This window comes from Panulirus ornatus, chromosome 21, assembly GCF_036320965.1.
Source record: "Panulirus ornatus isolate Po-2019 chromosome 21, ASM3632096v1, whole genome shotgun sequence".
NCBI lineage: Eukaryota > Metazoa > Arthropoda > Malacostraca > Decapoda > Palinuridae > Panulirus > Panulirus ornatus.
The window spans coordinates 23,690,381-23,715,894 of NC_092244.1; the positions used below are offsets into that span (position 1 = coordinate 23,690,381).

At 40.9% G+C, this 25,514-nt stretch overlaps 1 protein-coding gene across 1 annotated transcript in view; it reads left to right on the plus strand.

The window, feature by feature from the left end:
* LOC139756458 (sorting and assembly machinery component 50 homolog A) overlaps positions 1-25,514 on the plus strand; it is a 293,888-nt gene that overhangs the window by 43,895 nt on the left and 224,479 nt on the right. Inside the window, exon 3 of the mRNA XM_071675915.1 lies at positions 2,591-2,692. Within this exon, the coding sequence (XP_071532016.1) occupies positions 2,591-2,692 (102 nt within the window). The remainder of the gene's footprint in view (positions 1-2,590; positions 2,693-25,514) is intronic.

Consider the following 25,514-nt stretch of genomic DNA (forward strand, 5'->3'; position numbering starts at 1 on the left):
TCTTTCTCCCCTATCCTCAGGGAACACACACACACACATATATATATATATATATATATATATATATATATATATATATATATATATATATATATATATATTCATTTATTTGCTTTGTCGTTGTCTCCCGCATCAGTGAGGTAGCGCAAGGAAACAGATGAAAGAATGGCCCAACCCACCCACATACACATGTATATACATACACATCCGCACACGCAAATATATATACCTTTCTTTTCTTTTCTTTCAAACTATACGCCATTTCCCGCATTAGCGAGGTAGCGTTAAGAACAGAGGACTGGGCCTTGAGGGAATACCCTCACCTGGCCCAATTCTCTGTTCCTTCTTTTGGAAAAAAAAAAAAAAAAAAAAAAAAAAAAAAATTATATATACCTATGCATCTCAATGTATACATATATATACACACACAGACATATACATATATACACATGTACATAATTCATACTGTCTGCCTTTATTCATTCCCATCGGCACCCCGCCACACATGAAATAACAACCCCCTCCCCCTCATGTGCATGAGGTAGTGCTAGGAAACGACAACAAAGGCAACATTCGTTCATCCTCAGTCTCTAGCTGTCATGTAATAATGCACCGAAACCACAGCTCCCTTTCCACATCCAGGCCCCACGGAACTTTCCATGGTTTACCCCAGACGCTTCACATGCCCTGGTTCAATTCATTGACAGCACGTCGACCCCGGTATACCACATCGTTCCAATTCACTCTATTCCTTGCATGCCTTTCACCCTCCTGCATGTTCAGGCCCCGATCACTCAAAATCTTTTTCACTCCATCTTTCCACATTTAATTTGGTCTCCCACTTCTCCTCGTTCCCTTCACCTCTGACACATATATCCTCTTGGTAATCTCTCCTCACTCATTCTCTCCATGTGACCAAACCATTTCAAAAAATCTCATTTGCCCTCTTTTTCACCTCTTGCACCTTTCTCTTGAACTCCTTCCTCTTTCTTTTATACATCGCCTAGTCATTCACACTACTTCCCTGCAAAAATTGTCTAAACACCTCTCTCTTGTCTTTCACTAACAGTCGTACTTCTTCATCCCACCACTCACTCCCCTTTCTAATCTGCCCACCTCCCACCTTATGCCACATGTATCTTTTGCGCAAGCCATCACTGCTGCTCTAAATTTATCCCATTTTTTCCCCACTCTCCTTATTTCATTTGCTTTCACTTCTTTCCATTCTGCACTCAATCTCTCCTGGTACTCCTAACACAAGTCTCCTTTCCAAGCTCACTCACTCTCACCACTCTCTTCACCCCAACATTCTCTCTTCTTTTCTGAAAACTCTACAAGTATTCACCTTCGCCTCCACATGATAATGATCAGGAATCCCTCCAGTTGCCCCTCTCAGCACATTAACATCCAAAAGTCACTCTTTCCTGTGCCTATCAATTGACTTGTAATCCAATAATGCTCTCTGGCCATCTCTCCTACTTACACACGTATACTTATGTGTATCTATTTTTAAACCATGTATTCCCAATCACCAGTCCTTTTTCAGGAACACAAATCTACAAGCTCTTTACCATTTCCATTTACAACACTGAACACTCCATGTACCCTAATTATACCCTCAACTGCTCCATTACTCACCTTTGCATTTAAATCACCCATGACTATAACCCGGTCTCGTGCATCAAAGCTGCTAACACACTCACTCAGCTGCTCCCAAAACACTTGCCTCTCATTATCTTTCTTCTCATACCCTGGTGCATAGGAACCAGTAACCACCCATCTCTTTCTATCCACTTTCAGTATTATCCATATCAATCTAGAATTTAATTTCTTACACTCACTCACATACTCCTACAACTCCTGCTTCAGGAGTAGTGCTACTCCTTCCTTTGCTCTTGTCCTCTCTCCAACCCCTGACTTTACTCCCAAGACATTCCCAAACCAATCTTCATCTTTACCTTTGAGCTTCATTTCACTCAGAGCCAAAACATCCAGGTTCCTTTCCTCAGACATGCTACCTATCTCTCCTTTTTTCTCATCTTGGTTACATCTACACACATTTAGACACCCCATTCTGAGCCTTTGAGGAGGATGAGCACTCCCAGTATGACTCCTTCTTCTGTTTCTCCCTTGTTACAGATGTTCTCAGTGTAATGCCACTCACTGTTTGGCTTGATAACAGTGTCTTATCAACATGTTCTATAAATTCAAGTTTTCATGTATAATATCCAAATCTCTGATGTTTACTTCACTCTGTTTTTTTGCCTGTAGGGTCTCAGTTTGTAGCAGACATCCAATATACAAGTAGTTTTCTTATAACACAACTGCTTTGTTAAAGAGGGGACCATTTGTATATGAGTAGTTGTGATGAAAGCTCGGTAGCTAACTGAGATCACTTTATCTGATCAGTAGAAGAAAGGATTATCAGAAGAACTTTGATTACTCCTGACCTTTGATCACTAGGTAGATGTTACTGAACACTGAAGATGTATAGATATGAAAATTTTCACAAATTTATTTGATTATTACTAAATTGTGTTAAAGAGAACATAGCATACAAATGTGGGTGACGATATTTTTCTTCTTTCAGGCTCATGTCCAGCGTGTACATGTAGATGGTTTGGCACGCACTAAAGATGATATTGTCATCAATTCTGTACGGGATGTCTTTAGTGCCCAAGACTTCCATTCTGTAAGTGCACGATCAAGTAATTCAATAAATAATGAACTTTTCATGCAAGGAAAATACATTATAGAGTTAAGGAGGTAAATACTGGGTAACTGATTCTGTTAATGGATAGAAGTTTGTATAAGTAGTAGTCAAAGATGGAAGAGGCAAGTTGAATGTATTTTTATGAAAAATATGGAGTCATGGATGAAAATGGAATTGTAACAGAGTCCCTGTCTGTGGACAGGGTAACATTTCAGATTTTTCTGTCCTCTCAAGGGACTCTGTCCATATTTGAATGGTATATAATGTAGGGACTTTAGCCATACTTGAATGGTTTGCATCTTCCCACCTTCATTTGAATCAGGTGTACATCATAAAATTTGTGAGAATGGGCACATTTGTATTATCTTTGATTTGCTTTTGAAGAGTAAATTTGGGATGGTATCATCATTGAAAATGATATGGACCTAGCTTGGAAAAGCTTCAGCAAAACTGAATAATTCTAGGAACATAGTTGTCAGTGTATATTAGTCAGTTTTATTTTAACTTAGCTAAAATAGTGTGTTCTGTGTTCATGGGCAAAAAGCATTTGATATGCTGAGAGATATAGCAAAGATGGAAATCAAAAGTTTATCCAAAATGTCAATCCATCTCAGTAAAGAAATCCTCTTGATAATTACTGTCTGAATTATCTCATTATTGAGAGGTTATACTGAGAATTATTATGAATATATGTTATAGAGGTATTTGTATGTGAAAGATAATTGTATGTATGAAGATTATTTTGAAAGTCATTTTAATAGTTGTCTTGGATGTAAGAACAGAAGTTGAAAGGCAGGGTGCATATTGCTTTGTTTTTAAGGAAATGTTATGAAAAAGCAAAGAACATTTGTATAGCATTATTATTATGTGCCAGTGAAAGTGTGGTTTTTAGTAGTTGGAATGGTAATGTAGTGCTCAGATTTAAGATTTATTTTTTATAGGAGTGAATGATGAAGTTTAGAAAATAGGCAGAGTATGGATTAGGACATTAAGACACCATCACTGTTATGAGAAAGTGATAAAAGAGTAAAAGTGGGAGTTAACTGATATGAAGGAATGTATTTGTATAGATGATCAAAAGTTAGGCATAATGCATTAGGGAAGTGTTTGTGTCTTGTTAAACTGCATGATTGGAGATATCTGGATGGAGGGATCAGCAGAAATATGCAAAGTTTGTGGTGTTTAGATTTTTGTGAGATGCTCTGCTATTAGTCAGATAATATATATCATAGAAAAAGGTTTGGAGATACTGCAAATGTAAGAGGGAAAAACAAAATGACTTTGATATTGTAACATATATAAAGTAAAGTAATGTGAAAGTTCAGGAAATTATTGGGGCACATTGGGTATTCAGTGTTATGAATGGAAACGATGAACAGCTTGTGGAGTTGTGTGCTGACAAATGACTGGCAATTGGGAATACCTGAGTTGTGTGCTGACAAATGACTGGCAGTTGGGAATACCTGAGTTGTGTGTTGACAAATGACTGGCAATTGGGAATACCTAGTTTTGGAAGAGGGATATACACAAGCATATGTATTTGAGTAGGATACATGGTCAGTGGGCATTATTGGGATAGGCATGTAAATGAGAGACTTTTGGATGTAAATGTGCTGGAAGGACAGGTGGTGGGATGCCTGATAAATGTTTTATGGAGAAGAGGTTGAAGATTTGTAGAGGTTTACAGAAAAGAGGAAACACTATCATTGTAAAGAGATTGGTGAGAGTGAGCTAGAAAAAGTGAATATGTGAAGAAATACCTGGAGATTGAGTGTAGAATGGCAACTGGTGAAAGTAAATGAAGGAAGTGGAGTGGATGAGGTGTGGGAGGTACTTGGGCAAGCAATGCTAGCATGTGCAAGAGATGCATGTGGCATATGAAACATGGGAGGTGGGTAGATTAGAAAGGGTAGTGAATGGTGGGATAAAGAAGTAAAGTTGCCAATGAAAGAGAAAGAGAGGCATTTGGGTGGTGCTCACAGGGAAGGAGCACAAATGATTGGGGAATGTATAAGAAAAAGTGGTAGGAGTTCAACAGGAAGGCGCAGGGGTTGAAAGAGAGGGCAAATATGAGTTTGGTTTTGCAAGTATTTGTAAACTTTAGGGGAGAATGAGAAGAGGTTTGCTTGTTGAGAGATCTTTAAAATTTGCACGTTTGGAATCGTTATTTTTTTGCAACTGATTTTGATTTACATTACATGCAGTGTTGAAAGTGACCTCAAAAGTAATCTCTCGGTGATCACATTTATCAAACTTTTCCCCAACTTCAACATTATTAAAGAATCCTCATTTGTGGTAAGAACTAAATCTAATATATTCTTGTCTCTAGTAGGTTTCTTGACTAATTGGATTAGGGCATTATCAAGCAGATTTAGGTAGAGTCCACATCTGGAGCTACTGGAAAGGGATTCTCCCGATATATGATAGTATGGTAAAATCTGTTGTAATGTTAGAATCTTGTTCATTACAAATTTCTGCGAGCGTCACAGAATTATTTGTCTGCCTGTGGTATTTGTGCAGGGGTTTTTAGATTAGTCATATTATTATTTTTGTATGTAGTTTATCCTAACTTTCTACAAAAATGAGGTCAGCATTTCCAATGGCTGTAACAGTTTTTTAAGTTGAAGTCATGGGCAAAAGTCCACATCATTCTACAGGAATTAAATGAGCTTTATGCAAGAGCAGGACACCACCAACTGCTTTGTTCCCTTATTCCTAGTAAACAGGTTGTACTTTGGAATTGAGTATTCAGTGAGGAAATCCCTATTGCTGATATCTAACAAGATTAAGAAATGGCAATCATATCATATTCATAATTCTGATGCTTTTGTTACTAACGCTGAGATTTTATTTCGTATATCCAAGCATCCCTGGGGATAGGGGAGAAAGAATACTTCCCATGCATTCCTCACGTGTTGTAGAAGGCGACTTGTAGAAGGGGCTAGAAACCCTCCCCTCGTATTTTAAATTTCTAAATGGGGAAACAAAAGGAGTCACGCAGGGAGTGCTCATCCTCCTTGAAGGCCCAGACTAGGGTGTCTAAATGTGTGTGGATGTAACCAAGATGAGAAAAAAGAAGAGATAGGTAGTATGTTTAAGGAGAGGAACCTGGATTTTTTGGCTCCGAGTGAAACGAAGCTCAAGGGTAAAGGGGAAGAGTGGTTTGGGAATGTCTTGGGAGTAAAGTCAGGGGTTAGTGAGAGGACAAGAGTAAGGGAAAGAGTAGCGCTACTCCTGAAACAGGAGTTGTGGGAGTATGTGATAGAGTGTAAGAAAGTAAACTCTAGATTGATATGGGGAAAACTGAAAGTTGATGGAGAGAGATGGTTGATTATTGGTGCATATGCACCTGGGCATGAGAAGAAAGATCATGAGAGGCAAGTGTTTTGGGAGCAGCTTAGTGAGTGTGTAAGTAGTTTTGATGCACGAGACCAGGTTATAGTGATGGGTGAGTTGAATGCAAAGGTGATTAATGTGGCAGTTGAGGGAATAATTGGTGTACATGGGGTATTCAGTGTTGTAAATGGAAATGGTGAAGAGCTTGTAGATTTATATGCTGAAAAAGGACTGGTGATTGGGAATACCTGGTTTAAAAAGAGAGATATACATAAATATACGTATGTAAGTAGGAGAGATGGCCAGAGAGCGTTATTGGATTATGTGTTGATTGATAAATACGTGAAAGAGAGCCTTTTGGACATTAATCTGTTGAGAGGTGCAACTGGAGGGATGTCTGATCATTATCTTGTGGAGGTGAAGATTTGTATGGGTTTTCAGAAAAGAAGAGAGAATGTTGGGGTGAAGAGAGTGGTGAGAGTAAGTGAGCTTGGGAAGGAGACTTGTGTGAGAGACTGAGGACAGAATGGAAAAAGGTGAGGACAAAGGAGGTAAGGGGAGTGGGGGAGGAATGGGATGTATTTAGGAAAGCAATGATAGCTTGCACAAAAGATGATTGTGGTATGAGAAGCATGGGAGGTGGGCATATTAGAAAGGGTAGTGAGTAGTGAGATGAAGAAGTAATATTATTAGTGAAAGAGAAGAGAGAGGCATTTGGAAGATTTTTGCAGGGAAATAATGCAAATGAGTGGGAGATGTGTAAAAGAAAGAGGCAGGAGGTCAAGAGAAAGGTGCAAGAGGCAAAAAAGCAGGCAAGGCAAATGAGAGTTGGGGTGAGAGAGTATCAGAATAAAAAGATGTCTTGGAAGGAGGTAAATAAAGTGCATAAGACAAGAGAACAAATGGGAACATCAGTGAAGGGGGCTAATGGGGAGGAGATAACAAATAGTGGTGATGTGAGAAGGAGATGGAGTGAGTATCTTGAAGATTTGTTGAATGTTTTTGATGATAGAGTGGCAGGTATAGGGTGTTTTGGTCGAGGTGGTGTGCAAAGTGAGAGGGTTAGGGAGAATGATTAGGTAAACAGAGAAGAGGTAGTAAAAGCTTTGCGGAAGATGAAAGCCGGCAAGGCAGCAGGTTTGGATGGTATAGCAGTGGAATTTATTAAAAGAGGGGGTAACTGTGTTGTTGACTGGTTGGTAAGGTTATTTGATGTATGTATGACTCTTGGTGATGTGCCTGAGGACTGGCAGAATGCTTGCATAGTGCCATTGTACAAAGGCAAAGGGGATAAGTGTGAGTGCTCAAATTACAGAGGTATAAGTTTGTTGAGTATTTCTGGGAAATTATATGGGACGGTATTGAATGAAAGGGTGAAAACTTGTAGAGGGCATCAGATTGGGGAAGAGCAGTGTGATTTCAGAAGTGGTAGAGGATGATTGGATCAGGTGTTTGCTTTGAAAAACGTATGTGAGAAATACATAAAGAAGCAAATGGATTTGTATGTAGCATTTATGGATCTGGAGAAGGCATATGATAGCATTGATAGGGATGCTCTGTGGAAGGTATTAAGAATGTATGGTGTGGGAGGTAAGTTGTTAGAAGAAGTAAAAAGTTTTTATCGAGGATGTAAGGCATGTGTACGTGTAGGAAGAGAGGAAAGTGATTGGTTCTCAGTGAATATAGGTTTGCGGCAGGGGTGCATGATGTCTCAACGGTTGTTTACTTTGTTATGGATGGGGTTGTTAGGGAGGTGAATGCAAGAGTTTTGGAAAGAGGGGCAAGTATGAAGTCTGTTGTGGATGAGAGAGCTTGGAAAGTGTGTCAGTTGTTGTTTGCTGATGAAACAGTGCTGGTGGCTGATTCGTGTGAGAAACTGCAGAAGCTGGTGACTGAGTTTGGTAAAGTGTGTGAAAGAAGAAAGGTGAGAGTAAATGTGAATAAGAGTAAGATTATTAGGTACAGTAGGGTTGAGGGACAAGTCAATTGGGAGGTAAGTTTGAATGGAGAAAAATTGAAGGAAGTAAAGTGTTTTAGATATCTGGGAGTGGATTTGGCAGCAGATGGAACCATGGAAGCGAAAGTGAATCATAGGGTTGGGGAGGGGGCGAAAGTTCTGGGAGCGTAGAAAAATAAGTGGAAGTCGAGAACGTTATCTTGGAAAGCAAAAATGGGTATGTTTGAAGGAATAGTGTTTCCAACAATGTTATATGGTTGCGATGCATGGTCTATAGATAGAGTTGTGCGGAGGAGGGTGGATGTGCTGGAAATGAGATGTTTAAGGACGATATGTGGTGTGAGGTGGTTTGATCGAATAAGTAATGAAAGGGTAAGAGAGATGTGTGGTAATAACAAGAGTGTGGTTGAGAGAGCAGAAGAGGGTGTTTTGAAATGGTTTGGTCACATGGAGAGAATGAGTGAGGAAAGATTGACCAAGAGGATATATGTGTCGGAGTTGGAGGGACGAGGAGAAGTGGGAGACCAAATTGGAGGTGGAAAGATGGAGTGAAAAAGATTTTGAGTGATCGGGGCCTGAACATGCAGGAGGGTGAAAGGTGTGCAAGGAATAGAGTGAATTGGAACGATGTGGTATACCGGGGTCAATGTGCTGTCAATGGATTGAACCAGGGCATGTGAAGCATCTGGGGTAAACCATGGAAAGTTTTTTGGGGCCTGTATGTGGAAAGGGAGCTATGTTTTCGGTGCGTTATACATGACATCTAGAGACTGAGTGTGAATGAATGTGGCCTTTGTTGTGTTTTCGTAGCGCTACGTCGCGCACATGCAGGGTAGGGGTTTTTCATTTCATATGTGGCGGGGTGGCGACGGGAATGAATAAGGGCAGACTATGAATTATGAACATGTGTATATATGTCTGTGTGTGTATATATATATGTATACGTTGAGATGTATAGGTATGTATATGTGCGTGTGTGGACGTGTATGTATATACATGTTTATGTGGGCGGGTTGGGCCATTCTTTCATCTGCTTCCTTGCACTACCTTGCTAACGCAGGAGAAAGCGACAAAGTATGATAATGATAGAAGTATCCAAGCATTAGCGCAAAATATTTTTAAATGAAACTAAGGCCTATTTGGAGAGGTACTTACAGAGGGAGGGGGGTCTGCTCCATATTGCTGCATTTTTTAGAGCAAAACACACACGTAGACTCACTAAGGAGCCAACCAAAATATGCAGCACTCACTTCATTCAGGTGTAGTCTCTCCTTCATAAATTTGATAGACTGCATGTAGAAATGTTGCCACAAGTTTATGAACTCAAATCCTTCCTGAAAACAGAGGCTCACTAATCTGTTATTTAGATTGAATGCCTTACTAAAGAAGGAGTTCCTGGCACCGATCTCTTAAAAATCATGATATTAGTTTTATCTAAAAAACTTTGAATAAGCCGGTGATATTTCCTAACAGCTCCTCTGCTCTTTCCTTCAATACATTGTTAGTACCTGCCTGATGAATAACAAGTGTATTATCTCTAGTGCCACCATAAACTTTGTGTACAGTGTTGGCAGTTATCTACCTTGGATCCTGGAAAAAACAAAACATTTATAACATGAAGAGTTTCTGGCACAGAATTCCTACAGCTGTCTTTGGATCATAGAGTTGCCAACAAGCCTTACTTCATATTTGGTATCATCAACATTACCAAAGCCTGAAACCAATTTTTTGTAACTATTGACGTTGGGTAAATGTGTATGGGGTTTTGTACCTTGTTGCACTACCTGGAAGGGTTACCTTTCCATGTTGAGAGAAGAATGATTATTATGGGGTGTCTCAACACCCACAGTGCTAATGTGTGATGATGATGGCACACTCTCTGATTATCTCAGCAAGCTAGGTTGAATGATGTCCTGAAGAACATCTACCCTATGTGTTAGTTTATTTTATTAGGAGCTACAGTCAGCTATTCCTCAAGTGTCCGTCTGTCCACACAAGGCCTGAACTTGCAGGAGGGGGAAAGGCTTGCATGGGATAGAGTGAATTTGAACTACATGGTATACTGGGGTTGACATGCTGTCAGTGGACTGAAATGGAACATATGAAGCATCTGGGGTAAACCATGGAAGGGTCTCTGGAGCTGGATTGTAGATGGGGAGCTGTGGTTTCGGTATATTACACATGACAGCTAAAGAATGGATGTCCGCGGATGTGACCTTTCTTCATCTGTTCTTGGTGCTATTCCGCTAATGTAGGGAACAACAATCAAGTGTGAAAAAAAAATAAAGATTAGAAATTGCATCTAACGCTGTTTCAAACCCCCATCACTGCAGATATTATATTCTCAGTAAAGGAGTATATGGTGAACTTGAACCTGTCAGTGTATTATCAGTACCGCATTCCTAGTTTACTGGAATAGATCACAGCATCACCTAACCCCCTTGAGGTGAAGTATTAACGTCAACACTTATAAAAATGCTTCTTTTTCATTCACATACTAAGTTGTTGTGTTAATTGAGACCAGGTTCTCTGCTCATGCCACATTTATACACAAAATGCTTCCATTGCACGACCCCAAATTGTTCCTCACATATTTTCACATGAAATAAACGTAGCACAAAATCAAATTCTGAGTATGTCTATGGTCTTCTTTCCCATGTGTCTTCTACTGTATCATGTTTTGTTCTCTTGACCAGACTATTTACTGCTGTGCATTCTGAATAACCATGCCATCCAAGAAAACTTTCATCCCTGTGACTTGCACAGAATTTTTTACATCATAATCTTCCGACAGTTTCATTCTTCATTCTGCTGATATTGCTATTACCAAGTATATAACAGAGATTATCCATTTCTTCTGCTTCTTTTGTTTTTGCCTATCCTGACATATTTACGTTTTGGTTTTACGTATGAATATTGGGATGAGCACTCCTGCTTGCAAGGTTCTGTATTTTGCCTTCATTTTCTTTCCATTGGCTGGAGTTTTTGGTGCATCCTTCATGTATCACACTATCATGATTCTGCTTTCAATTTCAGCTTTCCTGTAACTATTCTTACTAAACTTCACATCCAAATATTTTAAGTTTGCCATGCAAACAGATCTTACAGCTTGATCTCCGCATTACTGAACAACCTGTTAGCAACGAACTCTCTACTCACAATAGCTTAGCATACTAGATGATGAAATACAGGATAATCGTAGCATCATCCTGGTCGGGGACTCTGTAGTCAAACATCAGGACCAGGAGTTCCGTGTGAAGGGTAGAAATAGGAAGATGTTGTGTTATCAGGTGCTAGAACATGTTGTAGGTCAGTTTGATGACATAGTCTCAAACAATCCCAAAAATGTGATATTTGTTGTTGTGGTGGGGATAACCAATGCAGTTAATGGGAGATCAGAAGAAATATTAGCAAAATATAGGAAACTTATTAGCAAGTTTATAGAAAGACGAAGGAAGCTTATAATGTCGGGAACTCATTCTTCATAACTTTTAGATTTTCCTGTAGTGAGCACTATGTGCTAGCACTGCCTTTTGCCATAATGGTAGGAGCAACAGATACTAGTAATCGCTAGGAACATTTTGGCAGGAGAAAATATTAGTTAGAAGCTTTTCATTTCCAACACATCCACCCTCCTCTGCACAACCATATCTATAGCCCATGCCTCGCAACCATATAACATTGTTGGAACCACTATTCCTTCAAACATACCCATTTTTCTCTCCGAGATAACGTTCTCACCTTCGAAACATTCTTCAATGCTCCCAGAACCTTTGTCCTCACCCCCTCCCCCACCCTGCGACTGACTTTTGCTTCCATGGTTCCATCTGCTGCCAAATCTACTCCAAGATATCTAAAACACTTCACTTCCTCCAGTTTTTCTCCATTCAAATTTACCTCCGAATTGACTTGTCACTCAACCCTACTGAACCTAATACCTTGCTCTTATTCACATTTACTCTCAGCTTTTTTCTTTCACTTACTTTATCAAATTCATTCACCAGTTTCTGCAGTTTCTCACCCGAATCAGCCACCAGCTTTGTATCATCAGCAAACAACAACTGACTCACTTCCCAAGCTCTCTCATCGACAGCAGACTGCATACATGCCCCTCTCTCCAAAACTCATGCATTTACCTCCCTAACAACCCTATCCATAAACAAATTAAACAACCATGGAGACATCACGCACCCCTGCCACAAGCCAACATACACTGGGAACCAGTCACTTTCCTATCTTCTTACTCATACAGATGCCTTACATCCTTGATAGAAACTTTTCACTGCTTCTAGCAGTTTAGCTCCCACACCACATACTCTTAATACCTTCCACAAAGCATCTCTATCAAATCTGTATCATATGCCTCCTCCAGATCCATAAATGCTACATACAAATCCATCTGTATTTTTCATATACATTCTTCAAAGCAAACACCTGATCCACACATCTTCTACCACTTCAGAAACCTCACTGCTCTTCCCAAATCTTATGCTCCATACATGCCTTTACCCTCTCAATCAATACCCTCCCATATGATTTACCAGAAATACTCAACAAACTTTTTTTTTTAATTTTTTTATTTTTTTATTTTTTTTTTTGCTTTGTTGCTGTCTCCCGCGTTTGCGAGGTAGCGCAAGGAAACAGACGAAAGAAATGGCCCAACCCACCCCCATACACATGTATATACATACGTCCACACACGCAAATATACATACCTACACAGCTCTCCATGGTTTACCCCAGACGCTTCACATGCCCTGATTCAATCCACTGACAGCACGTCAACCCTGGTATACCACATCGATCTAATTCACTCTATTCCTTGCCCTCCTTTCACCCTCCTGCATGTTCAGGCCCTGATCACACAAAATCTTTTTCACTCCATCTCTCCACCTCCAATTTGGTCTCCCACTTCTCCTCGTTCCCTCCACCTCCGACACATATATCCTCTTGGTCAATCTTTCCTCACTCATTCTCCCCATGTGCCCAAACCATTTCAAAACACCCTCTTCTGCTCTCTCAACCACGCTCTTTTTATTTCCACACATCTCTCTTATGTTACTTACTCGATCAAACCACCTCACACCACACATTGTCCTCAAACATCTCATTTCCAGCACATCCATCCTCCTGCGCACAACTCTATCCATAGCCCACGCCTCGCAACCATGCAACATTGTTGGAACCACTATTCCTTCAAACATACCCATTTTTGGTTTCCGAGATAATGTTCTCGACTTCCACACATTCTTCAAGGCTCCCAGAATTTTCGCCCCCTCCCCCACCCTATGATCCACTTCCGCTTTCATGGTTCCATCCGCTGCCAGATCCACTCCCAGATATCTAAAACACTTTACTTCCTCCAGTTTTTCTCCATTCAAACTTACCTCCCAATTGACTTGACCCTCAACCCTACTCTACCTAATAACCTTGCTCTTATTCACATTTACTCTTAACTTTCTTCTTTCACATACTTTACCAAACTCAGTCACCAGCTTCGGCAGTTTCTCACATGAATCTGCCACCAGTGCTGTATCATCAGCGAACAACAACTGACTCACTTCCCAAGCTCTCTCATCCCCAACAGACTTCATACTTGCCCCTCTTTCCCAAACTCTTGCATTCACCTCCCTAACAACCCCATCCATAAACAAATTAAACAAGTATATACCTCTGTAATACTTATACCTTTGTAATTTGAACACTCACCTTTATTCTCTTTGCCTTTGTACAGTGGCACTATGCATGCAGAGATCTATCAAGACTAAAATGGTCCCACACTATCCTCCTCCCTACAGAGAGCTCTGATTCTTCCATTTATCCCCAGCATTCTACTGAGGGTATAGGAATAGACTACATACCTTGGTAGCAATCCCGACATTATAAGCTTCCTTCGACTTTCTATAAACTTGCTAATAAGTTCCCTATACTTTGCTAATATTTCTTCCGATCTCCCATTGATCATCCCCACCACAACAACTATATCGTTAAACTGACCTATGACGTGTTCTAGCACCCGATAACACAACATCATCCTATTTCTACCTTTCGCACAGAACTCCTTGTCCTGATGTTTGACTACAGAGTCCCCAACCAGGATGATGCTACGATCATCCTGTATTTCATCATCTAGTATGCTAAGCTATTGTGAGTAGAGAATTTGTTGCTAATAGGTTGTTCAGTAATGCAGAGATCAAGCTGTTAGATCAGTTAGCATGGCAGTTTAAATATTTGGATGTGAAGTTTAGTAAGAATAGTTATAGGAAAGCTGAAATTGAAAGCAGAATCATGATAGTGTGATACATGAAGGACGCACCAAAAACTCTGGCCAATGGAAAGAAAATGAAGTGCAAAACATAGAACCTTGCGAGCAGGAGTGCTCATATATATTCATATATAGATGTAAAACCAAAACGTAAGTATGTCAGGATAGGCAAAAACAAAAGAAGCAGAAGAAATGGATAATCTCTGTTATATACTTGGTAATAGCAATATCAGCAGAATGAAGAATGAAACTGTCGGAAGATTATTTGATGTAAAATAGTCTTTAGAAGTCACAGGGATGAAAGTTTTCTTGGATGGCATGGTTATTCAGAATGCACAGCAGTAAATAGTCTGGTCATGAGAATAAAACATGATACAGTAGAAGACACATGGAAAAGAAGACCATAGACATACTCAGAAATTTGATTTAGTGCTCCGTTTATTTCATGTGAAAAAATGTGAGGAACAATTTGGGGTCATGCAATGGAAGCATTTTGTGTATAAATGTGGCATGAGCAGAGAACCTGGTCTCAGTTAACTTAACAACTTAGTGTGTGAATGAAAAAGAAGCATTTTTATAAGTGTTGATGTTAATACTTCACCTCAAGGGGGTTAGGTGATGCTGTGATCTATTCCAGTAAACTGGGAATGCGATACTGATAATACACTGACAGGTTCAAGTTCATGCAGCCAATCCTTTTTGACCATATACTCCTTTACTGAGAATATAATGTGTGCAGTGATGGGGGTTTGAAACAGTGTTAGATGCAATTTCTAATCTTTATTTTTTTCACACTTGATTGCTGTTTCCTACATTAGCGAAATAGCACCAAGAACAGATGAAGAAAGGTCACATCCGTGGACATCCATTCTTTAGCTGTCATGTGTGATATACCGAAACCACAGCTCCCCATCCACAATCTGGCTCCAGAGACCCTTCCATATGGAAGGTTTACCCCAGATGCTTCATATGCTCCATTTCAGTCCATTGACAGAATGTCAACCCCAATATACCATGTAGTTCAAATTCACTGTATCCCATGCAAGCCTTTCCCCCTCCTGCAAGTTCAGGCCTTGTGTGGACAGATGGACATTTGAGGAAAAGCTGACTGTAGCTCCTAATAAAATAAATGTTCTAACACATAGGGTAGATGTCCTAAAATAATCAGAGAGTGAGCCATCATCATCACACAGCAGTGCTATGGGTGTTGAGACACCCCATAATAATCATTCTTCTCTCAACATGGAAAGGTAACCCTTCCAGGTAGTGCAACAAGGTACAAAACCCCATACACATTTACCCAATGTCATTAGTTACAAAAAATTGGTTTCAGGCTTTGGTAATGTTGACGATACCAAATATGAAGTAAGGCTTGTTGGCAACTCTATGATCCAAGGACAGCTGTAGGAATTCTGTGCCAGAAACTCTTCATGTTATAAATGTTTAGTTTTTTCCAGGATCCAAGGTAGATGACTGCCAACGCTGTACACAAAGTTTGAGGTGACACTAGTGATAATACACTTGTTATTCATCAGGCAGGTACTAACAGTGTATTGAAGGAAAGAGCAGAGAAGCTGTTAGGGAAATATCATCGGCTTATTCAAAGTTTTTTAGATAAAACTAATTTCATGTTTTTAAGAGTTATGCCCAGGATTAGTGCCTTCTTTAGTAAGGCATTCAGTCTAAATAACAGATTAATGAACCTCTGTTTTCAGGAAGGATTTGAGTTCATAAACTTATGGCAACATTTCTACATGCAGTCTATCAAGTTTCTGAAGGAGAGCCTACACCTGAATGAAGTGGGTGCTGCATATTTTGGTTGGCTCCTTAGTGAGTCTATGTGTATGTTTTGCTCTAAAAAATGCAGCAATGTGGAGCAGACCCCCCTCCCTCTGTAAGTACCTCTCCAAATGGGTCTCACTTTCATCTAAAAATGTTTTATGTTAATGCTTGGATGTTTTTATTATTATTATACTTTGTTGCTGTCTCCCGCGTTAGCGATGTAGCGCAAGGAAACAGACAAAAGAATGGCCCAACCCACCCACATACACATGTATATACATACCCGTCTACACACGCACATATACATACCTATAAATCTCAACATATACATATATATACACACAGACATACATATATACACATGTACATAATTCATACTGTCTGCCCTTATTCATTCTTGTCGCCACCCCGCCACGCATGAAATGAAAACCCTCTCGCCCCACATGTGCACGAGGTAGCGCAAGGAAAAGACAACAAAGGCCACATTTGTTCACACTCAGTCTCTAGCTGTCATGTATAATGTACCGAAACCATAGCTCCCTTTCCACATACAGGCCCCACAAAACTTATCATGGTTTACCCCAGACGCTTCACATGCCCTGGTTCAATCCATTGACAGCACGTCAACCCCGGTATACCACATTGTTCCAATTCACTCTATTCCTTGCACGCCTTTCACCCTCCTGCATGTTCAGGCCCCGATCACTCAAAATCTTTTTCACTCCATCTTTCCACCTCCAATTTGGTCTCCCACTTCTCCTCGTTCCCTCCACCTCTAACACATATAGCCTCTTGGTCAATCTTTCCTCACTCATTCTCTCCATGTGACCAAACCATTTCAAAACACCCTCTTCTGCTCTCTCAACCACACTCTCTTTATTACCTCACATCTCTCATACCCTATTATTACTTACTCGATCTAACCACCTCACGCCACATATTGTCCTCAAACATCTCATTTCCAGCACATCCACCCTCCTGCGCACAACTCTATCCATAGCCCATGCCTCGCAACCATACAACATTGTTGGAACCACTATTCCTTCAAACATACCCATTTTTGCTTTCCGAGATAATGCTTTCGACTTCCACACATTTTTCAATGCTCCCAGAATTTTCGCCCTCTCCCCCACCCTATGATTCACTTTCGCTTCCATAGTTTCATCTGCTGCCAAATCCACTCCCAGATATCTAAAACACTTCACTTCCTCCAGTTTTTCTCCTTTCAAACTTACCTCCCAATTGACTTGACCCTCAACCCAACTGTACCTAATAACCTTGCTCTTATTCACATTTACTCTTAACTTTCTTCTTTCACACACTTTACCAAACTCAGTCACCAGCTTCTGCAGTTTTCACATGAATCAGCCACCAGCGCTGTATCATCAGCGAACAACAACTGACTCACTTCCCAAGCTCTCTCATCCACAACAGCCTGCACACTTGCCCCTCTTTCCAAAACTCTTGCATTCACCTCCCTAACAACCCCATCCATAAACAAATTAAACAACCATGGAGACATCACACACCTCTGCCGCAAACCTACATTCACTGAGAACCAATCACTTTTCTCTCTTCCTACACATACACATGCCTTACATCCTCGATAAAAACTTTTCACTGCTCCTGACAACTTGCCTCCCACACCATATATTCTTAAAACCTTCCACAGAGCATCTCTATCAACTCTATCCTATGCCTTCTCCAGATCCATAAATGCTACATACAAATCCATTTGCTTTTCTAAGTATTTCTCACATACATTCTTCAAAGCAAACACGTGATCCACACGTCCTCTACCACTTCTGAAACCACATTGCTCTTCCCCAGTCTGATGCTCTGTACATGCCTTCACCCTCTCAATCAACACCCACCCATATAATTTACCAGGAATACTGAACAAACTTATCCCTCTGTAATTTGAGCACTCACTCTTATCCCCTTTGCCTTTGTACAATGGCACTATGCAAGCATTCCGCCAATCCACAGGCACCTTACCATGAATCATACATACATTAAATAACCTTACTAACCAGTCAACAATACAGTCACCCCCTTTTTTAATAAATTCCAATGCAATATCATCCAAACCCGCTGCCTTGCCGGCTTTCATCTTCCGCAAAGCTTTTACTTCCTCTTCTCTATTTACCAAATCATTTTCCCTAACCCTCTCACTTTGCACACCACTTCGACCAAAACACCCTATATCTGCCACTCTATCATCAAACACATTCAACAAACCTGCAAAATACTTACTCCATCTCCTTCTCACATCACCACTACTTGCTATCACCTCCCCATTAGCGCCCTTCACTGAAGTTCCCATTTGCTCCCTTGTCTTACGCACTTTATTTACCTCCTTCCAAAACATCTTTTTTTTTTTTTTTTTTTTTTTTTTTTACTTTGTCGCTGTCTCCCGCGTCTGCGAGGTAGCCGCAAGGAAACAGACGAAAGAAATGGCCCAACCCCCCCCCCATACACATGTACATACACATGTCCACACACGTGTATACATACCTACACAGCTTTCCATGGTCCACCCCAGACGCCTCACATGCCTTGATTCACTCCACTGACAGCACGTCAACCCCTGTATACCACATCGCTCCAATTCACTCTATTCCTTGCCCTCCTTACACCCTCCTGCATGTTCAGGCCCCGATCACACAAAATCTTTTTCACTCCATCTTTCCACCTCCAATTTGGTCTCCCTCTTCTCCTCGTTCCCTCCACCTCCGACACATATATCCTCTTGGTCAATCTTTCCTCACTCATTCTCTCCATGTGCCCAAACCATTTCAAAGCACCCTCTTCTGCTCTCTCAACCACGCTCTTTTTATTTCCACACATCTCTCTTACCCTTACGTTACTTACTCGATCAAACCACCTCACACCACACATTGTCCTCAAACATCTCATTTCCAGCACATCCATCCTCCTGCGCACAACTCTATCCATAGCCCACGCCTCGCAACCATACAACATTGTTGGAACCACTATTCCTTCAAACATACCCATTTTTGCTTTCCGAGATAATGTTCTCGACTTCCACACATTTTTCAAGGCTCCCAAAATTTTCGCCCCCTCCCCCACCCTATGATCCACTTCCGCTTCCATGGTTCCATCCGCTGACAGATCCACTCCCAGATATCTAAAACACTTCACTTCCTCCAGTTTTTCTCCATTCAAACTTACCTCCCAATTGACTTGACCCTCACCCCTACTGTACCTAATAACCTTGCTCTTATTCACATTTACTCTTAACTTTCTTCTTCCACACACTTTACCAAACTCAGTCACCAGCTTCTGCAGTTTCTCACATGAATCAGCCACCAGCGCTGTATCATCAGCGAACAACAACTGACTCACTACCCAGGCTCTCTCATCCCCAACAGACTTCATACTTGCCCCTCTTTCCAGGACTCTTGCATTTACCTCCCTAACAACCCCATCCATAAACAAATTAAACAACCATGGAGACATCACACACCCCTGCCGCAAACCTACATTCACTGAGAACCAATCACTTTCCTCTCTTCCTACACGTACACATGCCTTACATCCTCGATAAAAACTTTTCACTGCTTCTAACAACTTGCCTCCCACACCATATATTCTTAATACCTTCCACAGAGCATCTCTATCAACTCTATCATATGCCTTCTCCAGATCCATAAATGCTACATACAAATCCATTTTTATTCTCCCCAAAATTTAATGATACTCTCTCACCCCAACTCTCATTTGCCCTCTTTTTCACGTCTTGCACCTTTCTCTTGACCTCCTGCCTCTTTCTTTTATACATCTCCCACTCATTTGCATTTTTTCCCAGCAAAAATCGTCCAAATGCCTCTCTCTTCTCTTTCACTAATAATCTTACTTCTTCATCTCACCACTCACTACCCTTTGTAATCAACCCACCTCCCATTCTTCTCATGCCACAAGCATCTTTTGCGCAAGCCACCACTGCTTCCCTAAATACATCCCATTCCACCCCCACTCCCCTTACCTCTCTCACCTTTTTCCATTCTGTACTCAGTCTCTCCTGGTACTTCCTCACACAAGGCTCCTTCCCAAGCTCACTTACTCTCACCACTCTCTTCACCCCAACATTCTCTCTTCTTTTCTGAAAACCCCTACAAATTTTCACCTTCGCCTCCACAAGATAATGATCAGACATCCCTCCAGTTGCACCTCTCAGCACATTAACATCCAAAAGTCTCTCTTTCATGCGTCTATCAATTAACACGTAATCCAATAACGCTCTCTGGCTGTCTCTCCTACTTACATACGTAAACTTATGTATATCTCGCTTTTTAAACCAGGTATTCCCAATCACCAGTCCTTTTTCAGCACATAAATCTACAAGCTCTTCACCATTTCCATTTACAACACTGAACATCCCATGTATACCAATTATTCCCTCAACTGCCACATTACTCACCTTTGCATTCAAATCACCCATCACTATAACCCGGTCTTGTTCGTCAAAACCACTAACACACCCATTTAGCTGCTCCCAAAACACTTGCCTCTCGTGATCTTTCTTCTCATGCCCAGGTGCATATGCACCAATAATCACCCATCTCTCTCCATCAACTTTTAGTTTTACCCATATCAATCTAGAATTTACTTTCTTACACTCTATCACATACTCCCACAACTCCTGATTCAGGAGTAGTGCTACTCCTTCCCTTGCTCTTGTCCTCTCACTAACCCCTGACTTTACTCCTAAGACATTCCCAAACCACTCTTCCCCTTTACCCTTTAGCTTCGTTTCACTCAGAGCTAAAACATCCAGGTTCCTTTCCTCAAACATACTACCTATCTCTTCTTTTTTCTCATCTTGGTTACATCCTCACACATTTAGACACCCCAATCTGAGTCTTCGAGGAGTATGAGCACTGCCCGCGTGACTCCTTCTTCTGTTTCCCCTTTTAGAAAGTTAAAATACGAGGGGAGAGTTTGTGAACCCCCGGCTCCCGTCCCCTTTAGCCGCCTTCTACAACACGTGAGGAATGCGTGGGAAGTATTCTCTCTCTCCCCTATCCCCAGGGATATATATATATTTTTTATTTATTTATTTTATTTTGTTTTGTCGCTGTCTCCCGCGTTAGCGAGGTAGCGCAAGGAAACAAACGAAATAATGGCCCAACCCACCCACATACACATGTATATACATACACGTCCACACACGCAAATATACATACCTATACATCTCAATATAAACATATATATACACACAGACATATACACATATACACATGTACACAATTCATATTGTCTGCCTTTATTTATTCCCATTGCCACCCCGCCACACATGGAATAACAACCCCCTCTCCCCTCATATGTGCGAGGTAGCGCTAGGAAAAGAGAACAAAGGCCCCATTTGTTCACACTCAGTCTCTAGCTGTCATGTAATATTGCACCAAAACCACAGCTCCCTTTCCACATCCAGGCCCTACAGAACTTTCCATTGTTTACCCCAGACTCTTCACATGCCCTGGTTCAATTCATTGACAACACGTTAACCCCAGTATCCCACATCATTCCAATTCACTCTATTCCTTGCACGCCTTTCACCCTCCTGCATGTTTAGGCCCTGATCACTCAAAATCTTTTTCACTCCATGTTTCCACCTCCAATTTGGTCTCCCACTTCTAGTTCCCTCCATTTCTGACACATATATCCTCTTGGTCAATCTTTCCTCACTCATTCTCTCCATGTGACCAAACAATTTCAAAACACCCTCTTCTGCTCTCTCAACCACACTCTTTTTATTTCCACACATCTCTCTTACCCTTACATTACTTACTCGATCAAACCACCTCACACCACATATTGTCCTCAAACATCTCATTTCCAGCACATCCAACCTCCTGCGCACAACTCTATCCATAGCCCACGCCTCGCAACCATACATCATTATTGGAACCACTATTCCTTCAAACATACCCATTTTTGCTTTTGGAGATAATGTTCTCGACTTCCAACCATTCTTCAAGGCTTCCAGAACTTTTGCCCCCTCCCCCACCCTATGATTCACTTCCGCTTCCATGGTTCCATCCACTGCCAGATCCACTCCCAGATATGTAAAACACTTTACTTCCTCCAGTTTTTCTCCATGCAAACTTACCTCCCAATTGACTTGACCCTCAATCCTACTGTACCTAATAACCTTGCTCTTATTCACATTTACTCTTAACTTTCTTCTTTCACACACTTTACCAAACTCAGTCACCATCTTCTGCAGTTTCTCACATGAATCAGCCACCAGCACTGTATTATCAGCGAACAACAAGTGACTCACTTCCCAAGCTCTCTCATCCACAACAGACTGCAGACTTGCCCCTCTATCCAAAACTCTTGTATTCACCTCCCTAACAACTCCATCCATAAACAAATTAAACAACCATGGAGACATCACACACTCCTGCCGCAAACCTACATTCGCTGAGAACCAATCACTTTCCTCTCTTCCTACACGTACACATGCCTTACATCCTCGATAAAAACTTTTCACTGCTTGTAACAACTTGCTTCCCACACCATATATTCTTAATACCTTCCACAGAGCATCTCTATCAACTCTATCATATGCCTTCTTCAGATCCATAAATGCTACATACAAATCCATTTGCTTTTCTAAGTATTTCTCACGTACATTCCTCAAAGCAAACACTTAATCCACACATCCTCTACCACTTCTGAAACCACACTGCTCTTCCCCAGTCTGATGCTCTGTACATGCCTTCACCCTCTCAATCTATACCCTCCCATATAATTTACCAGGAATACTCAACAAACTTATACCTCTGTAATATGAGCACTCACTTTTATCCCCTTCGCCTTTGTCCAATGGCACTATGCACGCATTCCGCCAATCCTCAGGCACCTCACCATGAATCATGCATACATTAAATAACCTTACCAACCAGTCAACAATTCAATCACCCCCTTTTTTATTAAATTCCACTGCAATACCATCCAAACCTGCTGCCTTACCGGCTTTCATCTTCCGCAAAGCTTTTACTACCTCTTCTCTATTTACCAAATCATTTTCCCTAACCCTCTCATTTTGCACACCACCTCGACCAAAACACCCTATATCAGCCACTCTGTCATCAAACACATTCAACAAACCTTCAAAATACTTGCTCCATCTCCTTCTCACATCACCACTACTTGTTATCACCTCCCCATTAGCCCCCTTCACTGAAGTTTCCATTTGCTCCCTTGTCTTATGCACTCTATTTACCTCCTTCCAAAACATCTTTTTATTCTCCGTAAAATTTAATGATACTCTCTCACCCCAACTCTCATTTGCCCTCTTTTTCACGTCTTGCACCTTTCTCTTGACCTCCTGCCTCTTTCTTTTATACATCTCCCAGTCATTTGCATTATTTCCCTTCAAAAATTGTCCAAATGCTTCTCTATCTCTTTCACTAATAATCTTACCTCATCATCCCACCACTCACTACCCTTTCTAATCAACCTACCTCCCACGCTTCTCATCCCACAAGCATCTTTTGCGCAAGCCATCACTGCTTCCCTAAATACATCCCATTACTCCCCACTCCCCTTACCTCCTTTGTTCTCACCTTTTTTTCATTTTGAACTCAGTCACTCCTGGTACTTCCTCACACAAGCCTCCTTCCCAAGCTCACTAACTCTCATCACTCTCTTCACCCTAACATTCTTTCTTCTTTTCTGAAAACTCCTACAAATCTTCACCTTCGCCTCCACAAGATAATGATTAGACATCCCTCCAGTTGCACCTCTTAGCACATTAACATCCAAAAGTCTCTCTTTCGCGCGCTTATCAATTATCACGTAATCCAATAATGCTCTCTGGCTATCTCTCCTTCTTACTTATGTATACTTATGTATATCTCGCTTTTTAAACCAGGTATTCCCAATCACCAGTCCTTTTTTAGTAAATAAATCTACAAGCTCTTCACCATTTCCATTTACAACACTGAACACCCCATGTATACCAATTATTCCCTCAACTTCCACATTACTCACCTTTGCATTCAAATCACCCATCACTATGACCCAGTCTTGTGCATCAAAACCACTAACACACTCATTTAGCTGCTCCCAAAACACTTGCCTCTCATGATCTTTCTTCTCATGCCCAGGTGCAAATGCACCAATAATCACCCATCTGTCTCCATCAACTTTCATTTTTACCCATATCAATCTAGAATTTACTTTCTTGCATTCAAACACATGCTCCCACAACTCCTGTTTCAGGAGTAGTGCTACTCCTTCCCTTGCTCTTGTCCTCTCACTAACCCCTGACTTTACTCCCAAGACATTCCCAAACCACTCTTCCCCTATACCCTTGAGCTTCGTTTCACTCAGAGCTAAAACATCCAGGTTCCATTCCTCAAACATATTACCTGTCTCTCCTTTTTTCTCATCTTGGTTACATCCACACACATTTAGACACCCCAGCCTGAGCCTTCAAGGAGGATGAGCACTCCCCGCGTGACTCCTTCTGTTTCCTCTTTTAGAAAGTTAAAATACAAAATACAATGGTGAATAGAATGAAAGAAAGAAAGATATATATATATATATATATATATATATATATATATATATATATATATATATATATATATATATATGTATATATATATTTTTTTTTTTCACACGATTCGCCATTTCCCGCGTTAGCGAGGTAGCGTTAAGAACAGAGGACTGAGCCTTTGAGGGAATATCCTCACTTAGCCCCTTCTCTGTTCCTTCTTTTGGTAAATTAGAAACGAGAGGGGAGGATTTCCAGCCCCCCCTGCTCCCTTCCCTTTTAGTCGCCTTCTACGACACGCAGGGAATACGTGAGAAGTATTCTTTCTCCCCTATCCCCAGGGAAATATATATATATATATATATATATATATATATATATATATATATATATATATATATATATATATATATATTTCTTTTCTTTCTTTCATACTATTCGCCATTTCCTGGAAGAGCGAGGTAGCGTTAAGAACAGAGGACTGGGCCTTTGAGGGAATATCCTCACCTGGCCCCCTTCTCTGTTCCTTCTTTTGGAAAATTGAAAAAAAAAAAAATAATCGAGAGGGGAGGATTTCCAACTCCCCAGCTCCCTTCCCTTTTAGTTGCCTTCTACAACACGCAGGGAATAAGTGGGAAGTGTTCTTTCTCCCCCATCCCCAGGGATGATATATATATATATTTTTTTTTCTTAGCTTTGTCGCTGTCTCCCGCATTTGCGAGGTAGTGCAAAGAAACAGACGAAAGAAATGGCCCAACCCACCCTCATACACATGCACATCCATACACGTCCACACACCCAAATATACACACCCATACATCTCAGTGTACACATATATATACACACAGACACATACATATACACACATGCACACAATTCACACTGTCTGCCTTCATTCATTCCCATCGCCACCTCGCCACACATG